This window comes from Rhopilema esculentum, chromosome 16 (genome assembly GCF_057945365.1).
Source record: "Rhopilema esculentum isolate cy_ngs chromosome 16, ASM5794536v1, whole genome shotgun sequence".
Lineage (NCBI taxonomy): Eukaryota > Metazoa > Cnidaria > Scyphozoa > Rhizostomeae > Rhizostomatidae > Rhopilema > Rhopilema esculentum.
Genome location: NC_142830.1, coordinates 2,038,625 through 2,058,230, shown reverse-complemented (window position 1 = coordinate 2,058,230; position 19,606 = coordinate 2,038,625). Strand labels below are relative to the sequence as shown.

Genomic DNA, 19,606 nt, shown 5'->3' with positions numbered 1-19,606 from the left:
AGCAAGTTCCATCAGATTGCATAATTTCAACAGGATCTTAAGTATAGTACTTGATTGCAGACCATTATTCTACAGCCATTTCTTGTAAAAAATGGGCGGTGGCTTTTTTCGCATAAGGGTGTGGTCATCAATATGTAACATCTCATAACTCGGAAACGATACAAGGTACTGAGCTGAAATTTTCTGCGTGTTTTCAAACTATAAAAGAGACTACCTGACCAAAGTTATGAATCAATCTGAGTACATTGGTGTCACAGAAGTGAAGGCTGTGCTGATTTGACATGGAATGGACCCTACCTTAAAAATATTGAGAACAAGAAATGGCATTCTAGATTGTTGGAAAATTTCTCCACTGCTTTGTGTTAGGGAAATTTTGCTGCTATTTGTATCAGAAAACTACAAAATTTTATATCAGGCGTGAAACATGCATTGAAAAAGAACAATTCATGATTCTGCAGCAAAGAGTATAAAGCCCATTATATAGTTATGAACAATTTATGTAGAAATTGTGTATTAGAAGATTTTACTCTTCAAAATGTGATTTATTGTAATGTGATATGAAGAAAATTGATTTAATTTCTTTAATCAATAGGAAGGCAATTCAACTAAATCTTGTCGAAGATGCCAAATATTATGCTTGAGATAAACAATTAATATTTTTCTTGTAAATATAAAGAGATTTGAGTTTAAATATTGCAAAAAGGCCTTGTGAATATGACACTAACCATGACCATATCTTAATCTATCATTCTTGACTACAAGACAGTTATACATTTAACCCTTTGTATTCATTAAAATGTTACTATGAGGCAATGTCTTTTTATTTCGATTGAAGGTGGTTTCAGTTGATCAACTTTTCACATGACTTTCAACTGTGCAATATCTTAAAAATGCATAGGATTCTGTGGAGTTTGAGCTAAAATTACTGAACAAGAATAAAAAAATGAGTAAAGATCAGAACTATTTGTAACGCAAAGCACATATGCAGCTGCAGCTCAGTGGTGTGGGAAAACAGTTGTTCAACAAAAAAGTGGGAGTACTCCTTGCTGGCTAAAACACAACAGCTGCATGAAAAAGGCAACATTGTAAACCTGCCAATTCCAAAAACACTTTAGCATGTTGCATTTCAATCATGGAAAATCTTTCCAGTTGTTTCCTCTATGTTAAAACCTTCAGACTGACCAAAGAGTACTCCTATCTAACATATGCCAAACTATGGTGACATGAGGCATCTCTGGTTAAAACCAATTTCCAAGATAATTTTCTGTGGTCTTCCGACCAATAGGAAACTTCATAATGAACTTTATTTAATAAAACATTTATCTACCAATTACATACACCTGAACTTTTATGTTAGTTTTTATATCCAAGGCATCGAATATTCGTTACAGCATGCTAAAGATTCACAGTGCCACCAAGATAGTCAGTCATTCGTCAGTAAATGGTATGCGCGTATGCATTCCACACAAGCATTTCAAGATTCAAACGCTCACTTGACAACTTCCTGTTCTTTTCATAAAAGCGATTAGTATTCAACAAAACAAAATACAATTATGTCATCGTTGATCAACGCTAAATTTTATCACTACTTCTGTTCATATTTTCTTTATAAATGGCAATATGGTAGACTTTCAGTATGATTCAAAAGTTAGCGACGAAATGGGTGGTTCTTTGTTTGAGGAGAATGTATTTTTTTTGCTCATGTTACTTCGTTACTTCCTACTAAAATGTAAGCTAAGTGAAAATCATCAAATAATTAGTTAAAATTCACAAGTTTTTCATGTCTTAATAGAAAGGTTTTAAATACTAACCAATATGCCATCCGCCTCAATTTAAACTTTCTCATTCTCTGTCAGAGTGCGACATTGTGTTACCAGGACATTATTGGCCTAAGTTCATGACAACAGTCAAATGTTTCTTAATTTAGTCCTTGTTAATCTTGTCCCTCATCTGCATCAGCATCTGACGTCCACAATGTAAGGTTGTCTCTTAGAAGCTGCATGATCAATGTACTATCCTTGTATGATTCTTCCTTAACTGAATCCAGTTGAGAAATTGCATCATCAAAGGCTGTCTTGGCAAGCTCACACGCCTTTCCGGGATCATTCTTGATTTCATAGTAAAACACAGAGAAATTCAGAGCCAGGCCAAGCCTTATGGGATGGGTTGTGTCCATGTCTGACTGGGCAATGGTAAAAGCATCTTGGTAGGCATCAAATGACAAATCTGCTCTCTCATCCCGTACTGAGCCTTCACTCACCTCGACCAAGTATCGATAGTAATCACCTTTCATTTTCCTATAGAAAACCCTAGCCTCTGGTTCCTTGGACTGACTGAGGAGATGGTCATCAATTAGCTTCAGGACTTCGTTGCACTTTTCCTCCAATTCCTTCTCAATCTGAACCAAATACTCTGAAGCAATGCTCTTCTTGGTTTCATCCCCTTTATCAGCTCCTTTCTCTTCAATACTTTTGATTATTCGCCACGCTGACCGGCGCGCCCCAACCACATTTTTGTAGGCCACTGACAGCAGGTTCCTTTCATCTTCAGTTAAAGGATCACCCCCGAGCTCTGTCAGCTCCTTCATTTTTTTAACCATATCTTCATACCTTTCAGCTTGCTCAGCTAATTTTGCAAGCGTGAACAATTCCGTTCTTCGCTCTGCCATCTTTTCTTTTTGGAGATGTACTTCCACAGATTCACCAGATGAGCCACCCAACGCTTTAGCGAACGAGATTGAAGCGTATTCAGCATGAAACACAAGGCGCCATGGCAAATTCAATAGAATCTGATCTCTAAGCCAATCAAATCTTGCCATTCCATACGGGAACCTTCAAATTACATACGGGACATCGCGGAGAGTATTGGGGAGTGTCACATGGTCGTTTCTATTATTTGCTTGTGCAGCGCATCACAGCCTGCGGTGGAGAATCTGTTCACAGTTGCCTCGGCAACAATATCGTGCCAGTGGGAGGGGTACTTCCTAGGTCAATTGTGAAATATTTGGAAATTCTGAATTTCAATTAAATTTTGGCATTATGCGTTAAAGTGACAACAATTGTCAGTCAATCCAACAAACTCCAATACGAAATGCTACAAAAATTCTGAGATAAGGGATATTTGGCCACGGATATCATACTGCAATAACAAAACACGGATATCAAACCACAATCATACGATGCTTATGACTGTTTGTCAGTCAATCACCCAATTAATCTACGAGTCAATACCGATATTGAGGACTTGGCATACCGATTTTTTCTGAGATAGCTCACCAAGAATATGTTTTTTCAAAGAGAGTGACGAGTCAGTTAGCAATGAATATCAAGCAACAAGCAACTGAATTAACCCCTAACAACAATGAAATGAAAGAAACAAATCGCTTGAGGAGAAACTTGCACTGCTAGCTAAGAGAGTCTATGACACTCGATCAATGCAAAGCAAACGAGCTGTCTTGTATGAAAGGTGCGCCTTCATGGCTTCATACATACGTGGATCTAGGAACAGGCGAACACAAGCTGAAGTGGACACAGCCAACATAGAAATTCTAGAAACAATATCCCGGATTGATTAATTCAAATTGACGGAAAAAAATGAAATTCAAGTTTTTCAAGTTTTTTTTGTAAACATGTGTGAACCGGCGGCTTTTCGGCATATAAACAGCGCCAAATGTTGATTTATTAGTGATTCTCCCATATCAAAAAAATCTACGAGTCAATCACTCCAATCAATCATCGCATGCAACCAATCAAGCACTTTAATCAATCGTGTAATCAGTAAAACAATTAATCAATCAATCTGTTATATCCATTATATGCGATTCAGTGGATCCAAAGCTTATTAGGGCAAGACCGCAAATGAATGTTTAAAACTTAGAGCTAAATCTAATAGCAAGTAATGAATCATGAATACAACCACTGAACGAGAAAAATTTACGCGATCACAACTACTGTAGTCACAAGATTGTTCTAAAAAAGAAAAACTAATAACTTGCTATAAAATAAGAAATTACTTTGAAAATAAGTAATACAGCAAGATGCACAAAACAGCAAGATGTAAGAATTATTTTTTGTTTGAAGAAGTTTTAAAGTTTTTGAAAACAAGGTGATCTTAACGATTTTTTAAAACATGGACATAAAATTATCTTGAGACCCTTATGATCGCGACCCTCAGTTGTCAAACATGGCCGACGAAACCTATTTTAAAGTGGAAGGGCCAAAATACCAAGGTCTTGAAAGGAATTGGGAAAGGCCGCTACCATGGTTGGCGGCAGGAAAAATTTGAGAATTATGGTGTCTTAGGGGTTGCGAGAAATTATATCTAAAATGGATTTTGACTGAAGGAAAATCCGAGACAGTATACGTTAGCGTTGTTTTATCAGCATGTCCCATATGTGTAGTCTATTGTAATGTTAACTTGAAATAGGAAAAGTCTTGCAAAGTTTCAGAGTAACCTTTTTGATATAGCTCGTAATGAAACTTTTTTTTTAGATTTTGAAAGTACCCAAAATAGGATGGAGGAGAAAAATAAATAAAACACATTAATAAAAAACATTAACAGTGAAACAGAAAATAAAAATTGATATTAAGCATTTTGGCACAGTTAGGATACTATTTTGTAGCATCCGATCTTAAACGTTTTGAAAACCAAGTGTTTCTAACAAAAAGACTCACTCTAGATTTGAAAAACTTTGAAATCGGGCTTATCAAAACGAGTTTTAATAGAATTTACAATTGCGTCTATATTTTCTCTTTCTTAGTAGGAATTGATTATCCAAGCGATCAAACTTTTAAGTTTTCTTGATGATTCTTTTTAGAAACAAATTTGCCCATTCTTTATTTCCTACATCCTCAGAAATGTTCTTTCCAGCTGTTTCTTTCCCTTCAACAGATGACTTCTCTCTTCTTGTGATGTTTCTGAGAAAGTTTTTGTTAACAAATAGACCTTGTGAGCCAAGCCCAGGCTATAGAGAAAAAGAAAACTCTGTCAATTTGTGCTGGCACCAAGTTATTCTGGATCAGATTTCTTGATCAATTTCCTTAGCCAAGCTGTTACCAAGCTGTTCCTAATTTTGTCTTGCTGTTACTCGTTGTACAACTTGGACAATGACCGTTTTTTCAATTAAGTTCCACTATTCAACTTTATATGTCTTCTATGGTAAAGACATTAAGCTAAGGGCATATTTAAGGGAATACTAAGTAGAGTTACTCAGAGAATGATACGGTACATTTCTTTCCACTTTTGCCTCGAAAAGGTTCTTTTGCTCTGCAGAAAAGTGGCCCTGGTCCCCCGGTTTCGCCGGCCCTGTCAAACTAATGCGCCCTAAACTCAACAAAACAATAATTTTACAATTCTATACGACAATCTTTCTACAGCATATAGTTGTTATTAGTTGTTATTAATAAACTTTTATCATGCTAGCAATAAATTATATCAAATCGATCGTAATCTGTTTTCGCCGAGATTGAATTATTTTTGTCGTTGTGCAGAATTGATTGTAGTTAAAAGGCTTTGAAAAGCAAACATTCTAAGACATACTGAAGCTTTACACTTTAAAAGAGTATTAAACGTCAGGATAAGATTGAATATCTGTTATGAAAATAGATTAAACTCAACCTCTTGGAAGTAACGTTATTTTTAAATTCAAACATTGTATCAGGTTGATTTTTAGCGTATAAATTGTTGAAGAATTGTCGTGCATTAGGTTTATCAGAACGAGTAGAGATACAAAAAATGCATAGAAAATCTTGGGTAAGACTACCGTCATATAAAAGCTTTTGAAATCCCTTCATTATGTAAAATCGCAGTAATGAAAATACTGGCGGAAATTTTGTTATTTCTTGGTATTTTGTTCAACTGCACTCCAGGATATTTTGCTTTATCCATTGGTTTTAGTTCATCCTCAATTTTTACAGAGGAAAAATTAGAGGTAAATCCTTTTGGAGCTGGGTCAAAATGCAGAAATGAATCTTTTGAATGTCTACCTTCAGGTTCATTTGTTTTTAATCATTTATCTAGCAGATCTAATTAACTATTTATTTCCATCTTCCCGCATTAGATTTGTTCATATATGGTTTAACGTTTGTAAAAAGTCACCTTTTGTGAACTGTTGAGTATTGGACCAATGACAGATCCTTGCGGAAAACCATTGTGAATTTAGTTATTTTTACCATTTGCATGTGCTCTGTTTTCTATTTTCAAGATAGCTCTTATCTGGGAATTCCAGCCAAAAATAGGGAATAAAAATGAGGAGGGAGGGGGAGGGGGTAAAAAAGGGGGTTTAGCATATATGAAACAAGATAAACCATTTCTCAACTCAAATCATTCACTTACCATATCTTCTTTTACAATACAAATAATTCTCCTTAAACTGAAGTTAAATTTGACAGACCGTCAGAGAAGGCAAATTTTTCCTTTTTGGAGGTGTGGATTGAGGACTTGTTTCGATCTTTAGTTTTCAACCTTTATTTTATTAGCCTAGAGACGAAACTCAACAATTACATACAAGGAATGTTTCTGGATCTTGTCCCACTAATGTGCGCGATCACTCCTTTGTCAATTTCGACCTTGATTGTGATAATTAAACTTTTCTTGAGCTTGTCTATGGTTTAGGAACGCGATGCCATAATTTGTAAACGAATTTTAAGGGGGAAACAAAACCAGGTCTGCCAGTGGAGCAAAACCAGTCCACCAATTGAGATGTCCCGTTAACAATATTCATGTGGAACCTCGATCTGGCACGTGAATTACTTAAAACTGGTTTTTACCCAGTCAGACTTGTTTCATTTAAGGAAAGGTAACTTGACAGTTCTGCTCAATGAGGTGAACAGAGCATTATTGGTCGTGCTAGGTATCTGCAAAATTCTCACCGAAAAGCCATTTTGAGAAGACAAGAGCTACAGCCTTCAGGCTTTTTCACTGCATTTATGATTTGGTTATATTTTCTCCATCATAATCATAACCTGGATTCCTGGCTGGATTTTGCGTATACCCTGAACACATTATACTGTGCTTTCATGGATTATCTGACTGGTACTTCATCTTTTTGAAAAGTGGATTCAGCGATAAAGGGGTACGATTTAAGGAAAAAATATTAAAATAAAGCATATCCAACAGGAAAAGTATTTCTATGCTTTTCAGTTTATGGGTTCTATTCGAAATGATTCCAAAATAAATTCAAGAAGTGAAGTACTAAAAAAAGCAACCATAACTCGTTTCTGCACCAACTCATAATTTTAAATATTGTTATTCATATATAATATCTAAGGATAAAGGCAGTAGAGCGTGTTAGCATTTTAACTCAACAATTCAAGTATGTTATTCAAACTCTGTCTGTAAGAGAATAAAAATCGAAGAGGTTCTCTATCAACTGTTGTACCTCATTCAAGTTGCATGGATGATAAAATAATTATCTATTAACTCATCAGATTAATTTTTACAAAAAAATTTACTATCACTTAAACGACTTGATAACTTGCTTCAGGGCAACGGTTGAAGAGTACAGAAGCTACCATCTATTTCGCTATGATAATGTTTTCTGGGCGTGGATGATTGGCGTAACTTTGGATGCAAGCTTTCGGAGTATACTTGCAGTGAAGTCGCCAGAGGGATCGTTCTAATTTTTAATAGCGAAACAAGCAAACAACCAAACAAATGATTAACTAATATAAGTGTACTAAAAAGAACAAAAGCTCACTTGTTTCTACAAACAAAAATCATTATCCAGTTACTTATTTTATAGACTGTCTGTGCCACAAAATGGTAAGGCCTTAAAGGTGCATAGCGTAAAGGAGAGAGAGGGTTTGCTTCCAAATGGAAAACTTCCTTATTTATATACATGTGGGGACCATTTTGCGTAAATTTGTACAAGAATTCGAGGAATTGGTAACAAAATCATTAAATATTGAAATGGAAACAAAAAACCTTTACAAATAATTTATATATTTCATCCTTAATTCGCAATTTGGCCTTGATTCGCTATTTTTAAACAACGGTGGAGCAGAATTTCTCAAGATTGAGGAACAATGGGACAGCTGAAGGAAAAACAGATTGAACCACTGCAAACTGACGCCTGAAAGTTGGGCGTTCAAATTTCATAAAGCTGGATTAAAAGCAACCAATCTTTTTTACAAGCCCAAAATATCAGATTCCATTAAATAAACTAAGCACATCTTATTGGATAAGAAGGGCTAAGTTCCATTAGGTATGAATGAGAAGGTCTAAAAAAGCAAAAACTACCCGCCTACTTTAAATTCTAAGGTCAATGCTTGCAGATGGGAATTACAGTTTACAAGAACAAAAATTTAGTGAGTCATCCGCCAGTCAAAGTTGTCTGAAAGGCAAAAATCTGTGCTCCATTTTAAAAAATTGCAGTGAGCTAAGCCCATGATGCAAGGTTCCGCCATAACATTAACACGTGAACCAAATAACTTTAGTATACTTCGGTGTAAAATTTGAAGCCTTCAGGGTACAAAATTTCTCCAGAATACAAATTTCAGCAATATCTAATTCATTTACTTAATAACAGATTTTTGAATAGTTTATACTAAATATCGAAATATTTGTAAGAAATTTATTGCTATCACTGTAACAGTTTCGCATATTGAAAAGTTAATAATCATCTCAACAGATACCAACAAAACTAAGCTTTATCTTAGGGAAACATACTTCACATGAAAAACAATCAGACTTGATTGTGGGTTTATCAATGCTCTAAGCACTCCAAAACAATAGGATTCCCGTTTAAAGACACGCGGATCGTTATAGATTCGATTCAAAACACACGGATACCGCAAAAATCATTTTTACCGTCAACGGCTGCGAAATGGATTCATAAGAATGATACGCCACAGAACCACAGTGGCAAGCATCACAATCCAGTACGAGGCGGGCCTCTAATTCATTGTGGCTGCCCGCCGAATGATTTCTCAAGTTACAGGTAGTTCGGTCCTCTGGCGGCAAATGTCACCCTTAAGAATACTTAGCCAATCCTTGACCAGCCAACTCCCTCTCCTGTCTTTGCCCGTTTTTCTTGCGAAAGTATTTCTTTCCGTATTCATACGTGCTGATCATAACTGCACAGGCAGGCGTGATCTTGGCAAGACGCGGCACAATACCTGCAATGTGATGTGGAACGGGCTTAAGTCTACTTACAATGTTCAACGGAATTCAAAGAGGGATTACCTCCGTAAAAGCTGGCTTGAATACACTTGACTGATGGATATTAACAGCCAATAACAATTTTCATAAAACAAGACTGTCGCCTAAGTTTGGTGCTTCGTAATCGCCATGTTGATTTTTCTTCACAAACAACGAAAGTTAGCCTAAAGTCATCAAACTGGAAGTTTTCATCTCTAGGTTTTCTTAGATGAGCCTGATAAGCGATTGTACAGGCAGAGAACGTAGAATACAAATACAACAAAGTATATAAGCTTTAATCTTATCCAAAGCTCTAGATCTATTAAAATCCTATGCTAAATTCTAGATTGCGGGCAAAAGCAGATTCAGCCCTAAGTCCAATTCAAAACCTTTAAAAATTCTAAACATGGTTGTACTTGCACTGGATTTCCCTATTTCATCAGACCTTTTTCGATTGGCTGACAACAGTGCTAAATATGGTGAAAATATAGTATATGCGAGGGAGCAAATGCCTAGCGATCTGGATCTGGCGAGAGAAATGAAAGTCGCTTTTATGATGGGTTCGACAATAAACTCAAGTTTATAATATCTGGAACGCACAAATGATATTATTTCAATAGTGAATGGCGAGAAAAACACACCATTGTTTTCAAAAGGCCAACATCTTAGTCAAATACAAATTTCAAAGTTTGTGTGTACGCATGTTTTTATATGCGAACAAAGATGTAGGCATCTTTCAAAAGTACCTTAGAATCGTTGGCATTGACCAAAAGGCAACTGGGATGAGCACTTGGTTTTAATGACGATGACGTACAAGTGCCAAAAATCTATATCAGGCGGACTCACCTGTAAAGAGTGACTTGAATCCTTGTTCAGCCCAAAGCTTGAAGACAAGGGTGAATGTGAATGGGAGACGTTTTTGACCAAGCTTGCCTAAAAAGAAAATAGTTGAGATCAAACAAGGTTTTTAGATTTCAAAGCTGATAGAGCAGGACATGAGCAGATATTTGGAGATTCTAATTCTCAAGCAGTAACTATTCTTTTAATGTCACTTAGGAAGGAAGAAAATACATACTATGCTAGTATGAAGGTCTGCTATATGGTATTTGGTTATACTAGGAAATAGGCCAATTCTTTTAGCTGCTATTTCAATGCAAGGTAGGGCTGCCTAAGCACTATGGTGGCACTATCTGAGTCATAGGATGCAAAGGCTTTGCTGTATACAGTCGCTATAAATACAGTCAAGGGCTTTCAGCTTTCCATATATATAAGGTTCCAAGTTTCAAGAAAAAAGTCCCCGGCTCCCAGTTTTCTATTAAAATAAGCAACAATGGCATAAAAGGTATTAAAAATTAGTTGAATAATTTTTTGTTAGAAATTAAACAAAATAAAGATATTACCATAGCCAAGTTCACCAAGCTCCATCTGACGATGTGTTTTGACAACATCGAAGGGCGTGGTTAAAGCTGCAGCAAGCTACAAAGCAAGAAATGACTCGGCTAACTGACAATTATAAATATCACCTCACCCAGCAACAAGGTAGCTTTTATGCTATAAGGCGAAGGAATGAGTCTCATAGGCAGAACATGTTCTTTGATGTGGTACCAGATAACGAGAATTTTCAATTAATTCAGGCTTATCCTTTTTTCTAAAAAGTACAGTCGCTCCTCAAAAGTACAAAATCAACGAGTTACTGCAAAAGAACGCAGAAAGCATTTTATTTCCAGCGGGATGGTAGATTGAAAGTCTTTAACCATAAAATAAATTATTAAGGTTGGAAGTGGTGAGAGTATAGCCTTAAAGGTCATTGATTATCAAATCCGGTCACAGATTGTTCAGGTCCTCGACTGTCTCATGTATTACATATATCAGAACAGGTAGAAATTTGTTTAAGTAGAAAACGTAATTCTCACCATTCCAGAGCTTGCACCAGCAGCAAAAGTTGTTCCAAATGTTGGTTCTTCGTAGCGTGCCTTCATAAGTTCGTATGCAGACCAATAAAATGCTTGGGAAAAAAGCACCAAAAAGGGTTAACATTGTGCTACTAACCGATTTGCTGACAACACAAAACGTGGAGTACAAAACGACATGCTACACTCACAAAGCTAAGGTGTGACTTGAGGTTTACATACATTGATAACTGATTAAATTGCCTTATATCGTCGCGTCTAACATTATACCAGCAGATCAATTGAGCATCCAGGTTTTATTTGAATGTCTCCAGAACCTGTTTATCTAAAAACATGATAAAATGGGTATATAGTGACTCACCAGAAAAGGGTACGTCTCTGAGTAAAGTTGGCCCCATGCCTCTCCAAAGGCAGAGTATTCCTTCTTGTCGGATCGCATTTTTGATAACCGAGAATACCTCTAAAATAAAAGTATTTTTAAACATATCATTTTAGTTTTTTTGTGAAGATTCTGCTAAAAAGTGATCAATGCTTTATCAACAAAGCTATACATTCTTAAGTTTGAAGGACGGTATTAGGTATTTTCATGCTGAATGCCATCATAAGGCAACAGTCCTCTTGTGCTACAGACCAAAGGTGATACACATGCAACATTGATTCTATCAAATAGCATAATAGTTTCAATGCCAAAAAAGAAAGATTCATGAGATTCAAACAATTTCACTAATGTTACTGCTTTTGACGGTGAGGCAAAATATCTGGGCTGTGAAATCATCATTTTCCCATTTCTTCATTTCGGAGAACAAAGGGCGCTGGTCTATCAACTGGACCATCCAGCACTGGCTGTGTCACTTGCAAAAATTTTCTAACAGTATATTTTTTTAAATCCTCTTCTGCACTCGGTGTTATGATGGAATTCAAGTTTATCATATGATTCATCAGTCATAAAAAAATAGAAACGGATACTTCTGCAACAATGATGTTTAGCATTTTGACTGACCAGTATACTTGTATCCTTTCTTTGATTGCAGTTTCGTGCGAACCATCTCTATGGGGGATATGGCAGCCACGGCAAAAACTGCGGAAAATAAATGCTTGAATGAGCATCGCTGTGTTGTTTAATTCAACTTAGAAGCAAAGGTAATTTAAACAATTCATAATAGATTGATATTTCATGGATGTATTTTAAACAGAAATTCTGCAAACCTTAAGGCCATTTGGTAGCAAAAAACTGCCACAAAAAGTCTGCATGTTATCAATATTCAGGTGTCATGGAAACTATGCTAGTTTAGAAATGGATTTCATGCTTTCTGTGAATATATTCAGGATTGCATGTAATAATATAAAAAATGCTACATTTCTCAAAATAATAGTGTTGGGCAGATAGGAAATGGATGGACTTTACCTGCTCATCCCAGGAGATATTGATTCAATCAAAATCAATCAAAATCAATCAAAATCAATCAAAATAAAAAATCATGCATCATTGGCAAAAAGTATATATACAAAAAAATTTAACAATTGGCAACTCTTTCTCAAATAAGAGCTGTTAATACGAAAAGATTACAGAAGGAATTGTGCCCTTTTTTAACTAATTACAACAATTGTTCAATAAAAACAACAATTCAGGGATATTGGTTTTATTTCTGTACAGATTGGACAAAAGGCATGTCCAAGGTCATGAACAAGCAATTCTAATCAAAGAAAGGCCAACAAATTTTGATTTTCTACTATGATTTTGCATAACTGAAGAATAATTTTTTTCTGATATTTTGCAAAAACTCTAAAAATTTGCAAAAATAATTTTTTTGCTCATCTGGCAAAACTCAGAAATTTATGGCAAAATAGAGCCAGTAAACAATCGCTCCTTCACCTCTCCCACAAAGCCATTGCTGGGATTGGATACAATGGATGTAGGTATGTCCAAGACCTACCAAATTGTTACTGAATAGTGGCTCTATGTGTACGACTGTCACAAATTAAGACCAAAAAACTGTAGACCAAAAAACAAAGTGACCTACCTCTAGCACTCATACCAGCAACCATTGGAGCATAAACAACATGTTGTCCCTCAGTCAAACCTAGTCGGACCTTCAGTTGATCATAGGCAGTGAAATAGACAACTGTCTGAGGGACCATCATCACCCTGGAACAACAAAGTGCAAGTGATTGTGAGAAACTTGGAAAATTTCCTAAAGGGATATCAGTATGCTTAATGAAAAGAATGTTGCTGAAACTAACTACTGTTTTTTGTTTTGCCTTAAACATTTCCAGATGTCTGTAAACAGTAGGCAGGATCTTTACAGAGTTAAGAATAAAAGCTAGTACCATATGCTATAGTTTCCATTTTCTCTTTGAAATTGCCAGAAATCAACTATCTTCAAAGAGGGGGACTAGGCCATAACATAAAAACAGATTAAAAACTTTAAAATAACATTATTCATTGTTTAAAAACAGATTAAAAATTTCTTCATTGCAAGCTAAGTTTTCATTTTTAGTGCCACCGATTTTGAACAGTTTTGCAGAGGTAAATTAAGGGGAACATATACTCGAGATCATCCTTTTATGAAGCTGGAATGAGGGGCTTTTCAGAAAATTCCACAAAACCATGAAAACACAATGAGACCAAAAGGACACATTAAGTACATTAATTCTAGCAACTCTACCAAGTTTCAATCGATTCAGAACAGTTTTACAAAAATTAATTTGGGGAGATAGAAATTTGAGATCACTGTTATAAGGCTCAATTGAGGGGCATTTTAAAGATTCGCACAAAACCAGAAAAAAACCAGGAGGGCCTAAAAAAATATTATGTACATCAATTTTAGCAACTCTACAAAGTGTTAATCAATTCGAAACAGTTTTATAAAAAAATTTAGGGGTTAGGGGTTTTGCATATATATGTTACATGGTTTTATGTTGTTTTGAGTCAATTCAGTTGTCTTGCCTTGGCTCTTGTGTTGGAGATCAGTTCAAATCAGGTTGTGAGGTATCATCTTGAATGTAAATTTATGGGAATATTCAGGCCGCATCAAAATTTTTTCGAAGTTTCTGCTTATTGCTGGATGTAAAGTGTGTCCTATTTAGGAAAAAATAGATGAATCAACAGAAAATTGATCCAAATTTTTCACATAACCTTTTGTTATCTTTATCCGAATATAAAATCTGAATGATAAGCGAAGGTTCGGCTTCACCACCCCCTGTTCATCAGTGGAAGGTGGTAATGGATCATTCTGATCAAGTTGAAACATCATTCCCCAATGTTCCTATCTTCAAAGCTTGTTCCCTCACTTTTGATACAACTTCTTTTTTGTTAGAGGAAATGTTTGCATCAGAAAGTGATTATCCCACCTCAGGTTGATGCACATTTTCTAGGCTCTGTTGTGGTTTCATGATCGTCAACAATAGAATAACACATCAGAATGTGTCAATCTCCCCAGAATCTTTACAAAAAACCTCCCAAACTGTCTCAAACTCCCAAAAAATGAGCTTATAGCCCTTATTTGAAAAAAAATTGCAGATATAGAATCCATGATGTTCACTACCTAAGAACAAACCTTTTGCCAAATTTTGATTTTTCATGTTAGTGGCACTTAATTGTCAAGGTTTTTAAGAGCTTCATAAAAGAATTATTTGTAATACTCACAACGTGGCTGGAAGGCCTTTCCACAGCTTGAAAAGTCCTTCATTCTGGAATATCTTTGTAAAAGCATCCTAAAGTTGAAAAGAAAATGTTGGTAAAACATGTGTTCTGTGGATTTCTATCTCCTATTAGAATGCTGATTCTCATAGCTATGTACGAACTTATGATCAGGTAGAGGCTCAAAACAGATATCTTGGGTTTGAATATTACAGATGATGACCAACGATGGCTGCAAGATAACCCATAAGCCTCTCGTTAAAATGCCAGCTCAGAATAAAACATCCTAGCACACTTGTTCTTTAATATACAAGGTTCATTCAAGTGCAAGTGCAACATTCAAACCCTTTTTGTGGAAAAGGTGAAAATTGTTTATTTGTGTTTTGTTTATCAAGTAGCATGTTAAAAGGCTTATTTGAGGTGTGGGGGCTTATTTGAGTGGTGGGTTCTTATTTGAAGTGTTGGGGCTTTTTGAAAGTTTTTTGGGGGTGATGGCCTAAGCAAAGGGGAAAATTTATGGATTTTTGGTATCTGAAACAAGAACCTAAGAGGAAAACCAGTTGAAAAAAATGTAACAGAGTTTACTTTTTATATGTCTAAGTCGTGCCTTGCAAAAAACCATGAATGATTAAAGCTGATATCAAAGACAAAATACAGATTGGGACACAGCCAGTAGTTTCCATAGATTTCTTAAGAACATGTATATCATATATATCATTTAATTTAGTTAGCAAACAATCTTTTGGTGGTACAAAACCTGTAAATGGCTTTGAAAAAAGCAAACATTTAGTAAACTGAAGCTTTTCATCTGACACTCTTCAGAGTTTAAAACGTCAGAACATAGATCAAAAACTCTACGCTTGGAAAAAATATATACCCAGTTGTGGATCGAAATAGGCCAATCAGAAACAGGAGCACATGACTATATAGGTTGACCAATCAGTGCCTCTTGCCTATTGAGAATGTTACCAATGGAGTCCTAAGGTGAAAAAGAACTCTATTTGTCTACACAGTAGCGGTTTTTCCACACAGTAGCGGCTACTAAATGTTTGCTTTTTTCAAAGACATTTACTAATTTAGCTAGCCTAGATATCAACTAACAAATTAAAGTGCATAATTCTCTTCACAGAGTTCTTCTAAGACAAGATTTTAGGAGTGCTTGAATAAAATTGTGATCAGAGTAACTGTATGTAAGGAATAAATAATTTTATGCATGCAAAATCATATTTTTCTGAAAACAGCTATTCATAAAACAGAATTTGTATTATTTTATATTAAGAAAGAGCAGGTTTTTGCTTTCAATATCAACCTTACAATGAATACATTGGCATGCCATCAAAGGACACCTGTTGATAATGGTAAATGGAGATTGTAAACAAGACATGATGACTCATGATGAAAGTGGATGAGCTGGTATATCAATAGAGATACCATCAGTGACCACAGCAACAGTCTTTGCATATGGTTGCTGAAGATAAGCAATTGGCAAATCTAGAAAAATTCCCTTAAGCATCACTTTAAACAAAATATAAGCAACTAAGAAAAGGCATTATCAATTTCAAAAGCTTAATATGATCAACTGAGAATATAGGACACTACTAATGCACATTGTGAATATAGATTTATGGAAAACTAGAAAGTTTGTATGCCAAAAAGTGTGTACATTAGAGTAAACTTACAGATGTTGATGTGAACTTGATTGCTGATGCCTCTGGTGGTATGAGGCAAGTAAAGCCCCCCTCCACGGTGCCTCCAACACCACAATAACACATTCCATTTATAATTCTATTTGCAATCACATGACAAGAGCTTGCTACAAAGAAATAGTTGAAAATGTTACTGATGTTAAGTGTCACTGGCAAATCAAGGAAATGACCTTAAAATAACACTGATATATCAAAAGCTATACAGAAATATTCTGTTACATAAATGGTATCAAAGGTAAAGTTTGGGTAAATGGAGGTTTGCTGCTTCTTTCTATGCAATTCTGTTCAACACAACAAAAAACATGGAATGATTTATTGTCTGAATTTTAGACTGAATGAAGGGCAGGGGGGCATTCTTGTTGATAAGGGCATTTAGGTCTGTAAGTGTCCTTAAATGTAATTTCTGTTTAAGGACAAACCATATCTCTTCATTTCATGATAGCCTCAACAACTGAATATCTGACACTGTCAGATATTTTCTATCTGAAAATCTACTGACTTGGTTGAAAGATAAACATACTTTGTGGTTTCACTTGAGCTTGTAAGCGCACTTTGACAACATCAAATGGTGTTGCTGCAAAAAAATTAAGTGCAAAATATAAAAAATTGCACAAAATAAAGATCAAGTAAGCATCCTAGAAAATGTGTTTTGTTACCTATTTACAGGAACTTTGTCTTTACAACCAAACCCCCAAATTTCTGCTACTATATCCCAAATTTATAATTGACAAAAATCTAATAACATAAATGTGTGGATTTCTCTGCAAAAATCACCAAATGAACTAACGTAATCATGATACTGGGATTTTTTTGATAGCTCATTTTCAGGTAGGAAATCTATGAAAATCATATTAGATTTTTAAAGATTTGATATTGGATAAACTTCCCTTACCATACCACACAGTACCAACACACTACCTATACTGTCAGGTTTTGTTAGCATAAAAATCTATACTAAGAAATCTGAAATAATTGTAAACAATCTTGGTTTACTTTAAGAAGGCTATGGGTATTCTAAAATGTATTTACCCCTACCTAGCCCAAAAGCCCAGAAGCAACAGTTAAAAATAAAATGAACTGAAAACAGATAGATAAACTTTACGATAAATGCCGTGACAGATGCAGAACGTGTCTTCAAATACAGTAGGCTATTTTGATATCAACTTAGCTCAGCCCTACAAATGGTGTAACATATCAATTTAATTGGGCAAGCCAGGAAGGTTGGACCAAACGTGCATGTGTGGCAAAACTTACATAACAAAGACACCATAAAAGCACCAGAGCAAGATGCAACCATCTGCTGAATTGGCGAAAGCTTCACATGTTTATATTCGTCTGCCATTTTGTTTTTGAAGTTTCTATCCCAACAACATCACTGTGCATATATGGCTGTTTGGTACAAATGTGGGTTAGGCCACATCGTCCGTCCCGGCGTGGGGATCGCCAGGGAAGATACTGTACCACTACAACTGTATCTTGCGTTCAGCTTTGTTTTTTCACAGCAAACAACAAGATATCGACAAATTTCTAAGTAAAGACCGTGGAGGTCTTTCGAGGTAGAGGCGTTCACTCCTATTCCAGAAATTTGGCTCGTACCATCCAACTTTGTTTTACGCAATTCTGCTGTCAACGAAGCTCCCCTACCTACCGCACGTGTCGGCAACGCCAACACCAATGTACACAGGTATGGCACCTTCAGCACAAACCTGCAGCTCTTTTCGCTGACGTCTCTAACAGCAACTATTGAATTCATGTCACGTTTATTCACTTTCTGGTTTTTTTGCCTCAATTAAATTCACTGGGATAAAGTGAAAGAAAAGAAATGGCGGCTATAATATCTGTTGCCGAAACTCAAGCTACCATTTTAGTGGTGCTCTACAAGGCTCCTTTCTAGTCCCCCACCTCTGGCTAAAACCTGCTTAGCATGGAATAAAATTTTCGGTTTTGAGTTCTAGTGTATGATATAGTAGACATTTACTTTAATGTACTTAAAGACTTAACTAGAAAATTGCAAAATAGGAACGATTGTTCAAATGAACTATTTTTCAAGTCTCGTTGTCTAAGTTACACAGACTGTTATTCATACAACTCTAGGTGATCAAAGATCCACTCGTTTCATTTTAGAAGGGTGGGCAGACTTACCTACAATTCCAAAAGAGGTTTGTCAAATTCAGGCGTAAATTATCACTGTTTAAGAAAAGCTATGAAAACTTAACTAATGCCTAAACTCTCAACATTTTGTTTGTCTTGTAGTAACTATGCTTAGACCATCTTCCACTCACTTCCAACCCCCTCATCGAGCTTACCGTCACCATGACATCCTCCGTACCGCATGCAACAAATTGTTTACAGGTTCATTCATATAAGTCATGCTGACTCAGCTTTTTCCGCTCTAAGCCAAAGTTACGTTTGTCAGGAAACCTCAAGGCCGTTCTCATAGGGGTTGATAAATGTTGTTTTTCCTCGTCTTTGCTTCATTTTAAAAGTGAAAGGCAGAAATGATGGCAATAATATCTTGTGCCGAAACCAAAGCCACTATCTCAGTGGTGCTCTACAAGGCTCCTTTTTAGCCCCATATCTCTTACTAAAACCTTTTTGCTACCAAAAACATTTAAGTAGAGATTGTAGCTTAGCATTGAAACATACTTTTTCTGCTTTAAAATCTAGTGTATGATATTGTAGACATTTACTGTAATATACTTGAAGATTAAACTCCTCGTTTTTGCAAATGAAGCAAAAACGAGGAATTTTCTGCCATCTAAGGGTTTAGTTGGCAGATTTTCAAACTTGCCGGCAAATGGGACCTGGATAGCCCCCTTGAGCACCAGGGCTAGCGACGAGCCTGATCAACCTCCTGTTACTAAGAACATTTAAAACAAAATATAATTTTTGATTCTCCCCAACCAAATGCAAAATGTTGCTACAGAATAATGCTAAAGAGCACGTGGCCCTGTATCCTTCTCCCTTCCACGATACCTTTCAGACAATATTGGATAAAAGAACAGAGTAACCAAGGAAATTTAACAGGAGTGAAACACTAAGCAGAATGTCAATGACAAGGTACTTTTCTGAATTAACATGAAGCTCTTTTAATTCACCACAATAACATGGCAGTTTCGTTTTTGTTTGGGTATATGTATCAACAAAATCGACCACCTCTCACCTTTCTTTGAATACCCTATACCTTTCACTCAGAAAACTGAAGCAGATAG

At 35.9% G+C, this 19,606-nt stretch overlaps 2 protein-coding genes across 2 annotated transcripts; both read right to left on the bottom strand.

Annotated features, from left to right (window-relative positions):
• Window positions 1–1,493: 1,493 nt before the first annotated feature.
• On the bottom strand, window positions 1,494–2,746 carry LOC135682214 (14-3-3 protein zeta). The gene has a single exon (XM_065196999.2). The coding sequence runs from the start codon at window positions 2,666–2,668 to the stop codon at window positions 1,934–1,936; it is 735 nt and encodes a 244-aa protein (XP_065053071.2). The 5' UTR covers window positions 2,669–2,746; the 3' UTR covers window positions 1,494–1,933.
• A 4,465-nt stretch (window positions 2,747–7,211) lies between these two features.
• Window positions 7,212–18,162, bottom strand: LOC135682213 (mitochondrial glutathione transporter SLC25A40). Its single transcript, XM_065196997.2, has 11 exons — window positions 17,649–18,162; window positions 16,915–16,968; window positions 16,368–16,501; window positions 14,695–14,762; window positions 13,070–13,194; window positions 12,049–12,126; window positions 11,410–11,508; window positions 11,052–11,143; window positions 10,539–10,614; window positions 9,985–10,071; window positions 7,212–9,116 (listed from the first exon to the last, which is right to left on the bottom strand). The coding sequence occupies exons 1-11, from the start codon at window positions 17,734–17,736 to the stop codon at window positions 8,971–8,973; spliced, it is 1,047 nt and encodes a 348-aa protein (XP_065053069.1). The 5' UTR covers window positions 17,737–18,162; the 3' UTR covers window positions 7,212–8,970.
• Between the last annotated feature and the right edge of the window lie 1,444 nt (window positions 18,163–19,606).

Coding starts and splice junctions, on each gene's coding strand:
- LOC135682214 (XM_065196999.2), bottom strand. CDS start 2,668: ATGGCAGAGCGAAGAACGGAATTGTTCACGCTTGCAAAATTAGCTGAG.
- LOC135682213 (XM_065196997.2), bottom strand. CDS start 17,736: ATGGCAGACGAATATAAACATGTGAAGCTTTCGCCAATTCAGCAGATG. Junction 11,509..12,048: donor GAAAGGATACAAGTATACTG/GTCAGTCAAAAT, acceptor CTTTTATTTTAG/AGGTATTCTCGGTTATCAAA. Junction 10,072..10,538: donor GCTTGGTGAACTTGGCTATG/GTAATATCTTTA, acceptor TTTTCTTTTTAG/GCAAGCTTGGTCAAAAACGT.